Source organism: Barbatula barbatula (assembly GCF_947034865.1).
Source record: "Barbatula barbatula genome assembly, chromosome: 3".
Classification (NCBI taxonomy): domain Eukaryota; kingdom Metazoa; phylum Chordata; class Actinopteri; order Cypriniformes; family Nemacheilidae; genus Barbatula; species Barbatula barbatula.
This window is the reverse complement of record NC_136764.1, coordinates 11657319-11662971: the sequence shown is the minus strand read 5'-3', so window position 1 is coordinate 11662971 and position 5653 is coordinate 11657319. Positions and strand designations below refer to the sequence as shown.

General features: G+C 42.5%; 1 protein-coding gene across 1 annotated transcript; it reads left to right on the top strand.

The window, feature by feature from the left end:
• The first annotated feature begins 2480 nt into the window (after positions 1-2480).
• LOC306892673 (zona pellucida sperm-binding protein 4-like) lies at positions 2481-4411 on the top strand. Its single transcript, XM_079453868.1, has 8 exons — positions 2481-2899; positions 2983-3170; positions 3238-3335; positions 3405-3562; positions 3660-3852; positions 3916-4063; positions 4140-4212; positions 4277-4411. Exons 1-8 carry the CDS (start codon positions 2566-2568, stop codon positions 4345-4347), a joined length of 1263 nt encoding a protein of 420 aa, XP_079309994.1. The 5' UTR covers positions 2481-2565; the 3' UTR covers positions 4348-4411.
• The last annotated feature ends 1242 nt before the right edge of the window (positions 4412-5653 follow it).

Here is a 5653-nt window from a genome sequence, read left to right as displayed (position 1 = left end):
GTTGTAAGATGCAATCAAACTCTGCACTTTTGCAGCCCTCTCTTGAGATCCCTCAGGAAAATTGCTGCGGAAAGTCTGGTGTTTCTCAATGTGGTGCCGCCGCAGATTGTTATCTTTACTGCAACGCACTCATTACAAATTAAACACATCGGTTTGGCATTTGGATGTGGCGGTAAAATAAACAAGTATTTGTCAGTCCAGGCAGGGTTAAACTGACGGTTTTCATTGTCAATTTTACGTTTCAGTGTTGAGAAAGACATATTGATAGTAATGTAGGCTACTACCGGCACAGCACGCTCTGCATTGTTTACGTGTTGGTAGTTTTGGCGGGACGCAAAATTACCAATCCCACTATGGCCACGTCAAGAGCCGCCCTACGAAGCAGCTCGATTGGTTGGGGTTAGGCATTTCACATGGACACCTGGCCAATAGTAGTGTGTGAATGCTATTGAAGGGCGGGTCTTGGCGTGGCCATAGTGGGGAGAAAAATATCGCTGACGCGACCCTATTTTCCCTTTTATACTTTCTATTGCGGGGCCACTCTGAGGTTGCTTCTGGGCCGCATGTGGCCCGCGGGCCGCCAAATGAATAGCCCTGGTCTACAGGATCTCCCTCCCTCCAGAGCAGAGTTAGGTTACTTTCATACTCAGAGAGTTACCTCTGATTTTGGAACCGAAAGTTGAGGTTATCAGCGAACCTACCCTTAAACTTACCCGGGTATGTCACATAACCAGCTTTCTGGAATTCCCCCCGGTGTCATATGCTTTGCAAACATTGACACAACGTTAGAATGATGTAATTAAAAATGGACAGCACGTGTGTGGCACGTGAAGTCATGAACGGTGGAGTTGTACCTTTCCCGATCTCTTCTCTGGTCTGTTGGTTAGTCATGTTGTATGGTTTCATGTAAGGAGTGACTCCTCTGGAGAACGTCTCCCACAGCAACACTCCAAAACCCAACACGTCCATGGTGGAGCGTCCTGATCCAACACCAGATGACAGCCGTGAGACATAATACAAAATGAAAACATCAGCAGGCATACAGTAGGGCAGATCGGTGATGACTCTTGTTTCATGGGTAAATGTGTCTGTACCGTAAATCATTGCTTCTGATGTGGTCCATTTGACTGGGATCTGCTTCATCCCTTCTGTAGGGGATAGAGAGAGAGATCAAAAAAGCATATAATAGCAGTGCAGAAAAACATTGACAACAGATGTTGAAGAAAAGTGCAGTTTGTAATACAACAACGCTTCACATTTGAATTTAGGAGGTTGAAGGTCACATGACAATGAAAACATGGTAGATGTTGTATATATTCATACCGCACCCACACATACTACATAGAACATATTAGTTGATAGGTGCAGGGCCGTGCACAGAAATTTTGAGGGGCATGTGCTCCAAAAATATATTTAACGTGTTATCTTGAAAAAGTCTGGAAAACACATCACATGGTGAAATGGTACATATTATAGGTTTTGATGTCATATAAAAAGCTGGTTTCAAGCCCTTTCCAAATCCAAGGTTTTACAGCCTGAACATGAATTAACCATGCGAATATGGTATGATTGATTAATACATTAAGTGTATCATAAATCATAAATAAACATTTTTATTTCTTAGATATATTTTACTTAGGTGACAAGGATCCCTCAGTGGCTTTGTGTCAAAATCATATGCAGTTAACGTTACAAGGTTTTTGACCAGCGAATGCTTGCAGATGTGCATTGTGTCCATCAATGGCGAGATCACAGTTTTAATCAACAGGTTACTACGTAGTTGTAGTTATATGGGTGCTGTTTTCCTGTTGTCAAATACATTTGGCCAAAATTTAATATATGAAATGTTGTGTGCACAGGCTATTACTATAAGTGCAGGCAAAAGCCCACTCTCTCCAGTCCCAAATGTCTCAAATGACCTCAAATACATAAAAATTAACAATGTAGATGTAACGCTGTACTTGTTCAAACAACAAGATATTTATTTAACAACAACATGACCCTTGCAAGACATTCAAGGAATGAATTGAATTTAGGTCAAGAGATAGGGTGGGGTGGTGCAACATGGTTTTACAGACAGAGCGCCTTCAACAAGATTTAGTCACAAGCTCATTCAACAGGCAGACAGAGGTAAAGGGTAAACAATTAAAAATAAAAGGTCACTTTAGAGTGTAAGGGCAAAAAGGACATGTGCTCTGCACAGGTTGAGCCATATCTGCACACGTGCCTGGATAGGTGTGTACTTCATCTAATTCAGTATGTACTATCACAGTAACATATTTCAGACGGAGCCTTGCATTTTGATTTTATGTGCAGGAATTAGTCTGTGGAGAAGCCTCAGTGTTGGAAAATATGTACAGATGTTCACTACATTCATTGTGTTGTTTGGAAAGAGCCAATCCCCCCCAAAAATCTATTGTTTAACTTAATGATTGTGCAGAGCTGGACTGTGATAAATGTTAATTACAGATGAGGGGTTCTCGTTATCACTAATGTATCTACAGAGTACAAAAACAAGAAACAGTGTCTCAGACTAACAAGGAGTGTATCTGTTGTTGTAGACCAATGGCTGGAAACAGAAATTTACTGAGGCACATACTTGTTCTTTTACTGAGCTCTGTTTGCAGAGCGGTTCCACAGAGAGGGATTCCAGCTCATAGTCCACAAGCTCTTGGGTTCCAGCAAAGTGAACAGACTTTTTTACCTGAACTGCAAACTGAACAACAGTTTTCTCAGAGGTTTCCACTTCAGACGCCGGTGGTGCAGTCAGAACCTCTTGACAAGTGTGCTGTAGCTGATTATGAGCAGATCCAGTGTGGACAACCTGGTATCAGTGGTGCTGAGTGTGAAGCTATAAACTGCTGCTTTAATGGAAAGCAGTGTTATTATGGGATGTCAGGTAATGGCGTTCGACCAGTTACGCGTTTCTTTTCAAGTGATAACTCTCTGATAACTGACTACTTCCTCTGTTTCTCATTACAGTTACTGTCCAGTGTATAAGAGACGGTCAGTTTGTGTTAGTGGTGGCTAGAGATGTCACACTGCCTAGTCTGAGTCTGGACACGGTCCGTCTGCTGGGTGGAAATGAAGCACCTTGTAGTCCTGTTGATCACACACCTTCCTTTGCCATATATCAGTTTCCAGTCACTGCCTGTGGCACCAGCATGATGGTGAGTTTGCTGTTGGTGACTTTGCTGTCTAGAACAGATTTATTGTCAATCCTGTTTCCGGTTGCAGGAGGAAAATGGTTATGTGGTGTATGAAAACAGAATGACTTCATCCTATGAAGTGGGGATTGGACCCCTTGGCTCCATCACAAGGGACAGTCATTTTGAGTAGGTCATCTGTTTTCTCATGACTGAATCCTTGAACAGATGTCAGAAGGTCTCATTTTGTTTGTGTAGACTTCTCTTCCAGTGTAGGTATTCTGCCACTGCTGTGGAAGCTCTGGTTGTGGAGGTCAACACTGTTCCACCACCTCCACCTGTAGCTGCTCCTGGACCCCTCAGGGTGGAACTTCGACTGGCAAATGGCCAATGTGTCACTAAAGGCTGTGTAGAAGGTAGTGATGTGCTAGTCTTCAAACAAATGCCTCTCGAAATGAGTCATACTTGTAGCAAAAACTAGCTAGAGACCATAACTCAAGTGTTAATCCTTAGGAGATGAGGCGTACATGTCCTACTACAGTGAGGATGAGTATCCAGTCACAAAAGTCCTGCGAGAGCCTGTGTCTGTTGAGGTGCGCATTTTGGAGAGAACGGACCCCAATCTAGTCCTGATGTTGGGGCGCTGTTGGGCGACATCAACCCCTAGTCCTCTCAGTCTACCCCAGTGGGATCTTCTAGTTGATGGGTGAGTAGAAACCAAAGCATTTGTTGCACTGTGAACGAGTCCTGAATGTCACTTCTGTTTTAGATGCCCTTACCAGGATGATCGCTACCTGACCACACTGGTTTCTGCATTTGGCTCATCTGGTCTTCAGTTCCCAACCCACTACAAGCGCTTTGTTGTGAAGATGTTCACGTTTGTGGATCCAGCGTCAATGGCCCCTCTGCAGGAGACTGTATGATTTCCTTACAGCCTTCAATATAATCTATATTGCCTTTTTGTATTGGTTGCTGAAATTCTTTGTTTGTCAGATCTACATTCACTGTAGTACAGCGGTGTGCCACCCTGCTTCGCAATCCTGTGAACCGAGCTGTGCGAGGAATAGTATGTGTTGCACTTTGGTTATATTTTCTGTTTGTTGTCGTCCTGACACTTTCTTATGTTCCAGAGAGAGATGTTGCTGACAAGCGGCGTGAAGAAACCCTGGTTTCCAGTGGAGGGATCATCTTTACAATGTAAATTGCATTGCCTTTTTTTAAATAAAGTCATTGGACTCTTAAGCATTTGTTCATGCTGTGGTTTTCTCAGTTAGGATTAGGTGAAGTTGTTTGGTTATTAACTGCAACTAAAGGTAGTGTGAGGTTAAGAACTTGCAAACTGCGGGTTTTGAGTGTTCTACAGCAGTAATGTTTAATTTATATACCGCCTTTCCCAGGTTCAAGGACTTTTTCCCAGGGACACAAACTCAATCATTACTAAATAAATGGGCATTTGGACGTTTGCCCAATCAAGGCACCTAGTCACTTCATGCGTTTTCTCTGATCGGCTTTTCATTAAAACTGACGCATTTACACTTGACCACAAACGTCTCCGCTGAACGGATATGAATCCGAGCTTTTATTCACTCGCAAAATGTTAACTTCTGCCAAAATGATAGTGACTTGCTTTTTCCAAAGGCATGACTCATGTTTTCTTCCAAAACGCTTGTGCTCTCGAGGCATCATGCCTTTGCAGAATAAGTTGCGCTCTCGATGATGGGATCTATGACCACAAGTAAACTGCCACAGAATGTTGCTTCAATGAGTGTCTGCATGAAATTACCAGGTGTCAATTGGCTCAAGTCACAATGCAATTGCATACTGTCATGAAGACAACATGAAAAGGTAAGCCAAATAAATACAATAGACGAAGAGGTGAACCAAAAGATGACTACATAATGCAAATGATAGTAATCAATACGTTCGAGTGCTATCCAGGTTAGACTGTCAGAGGACTTGACATTATAACTGATAGTGATGAGTGAACAAGTGTTTTAGGCTTTGGTTTAAATTCACAAAGTGCTAATGGGAGCGAGTTCCAAAGTTTGGGTGCCGTGACTGAAAAAGACCTGCCACCCTTTGAAGATAAACTGAACTTCAAGATAACCGCAACCAGTGGAGATGACATAAAATAGATGATCTGAGCATATTTTGTGGAAGTTCGCATTCTGGCAGCAGAACTTTGAATGCACTGCAAACGGGAGATGGAGTGAGCTGCAACCAGTGAAGTTACAATATTCAAAGTCAGATGTAATGCGTGAAGTTGCACAATTTCGACATAGCTGAAAAAAAGCATCTAAGTCTGTGGATGTAGGCATCCAAGGTTAGTAAAGGGTCTAGAGTGATGCCAAAATTCCTAACAGTGGCCAATGGAAAAATAGAAGTAGCGTCAATGGCAAGGTTAAAAAAAATCAGTTTTACCCAAGTTTAGAAAATTAGATTGTATTCAGACTTGACTCACTGACCCATGAAGATAATGAGGTCATCGAGTGGATAGAATCTGGCTG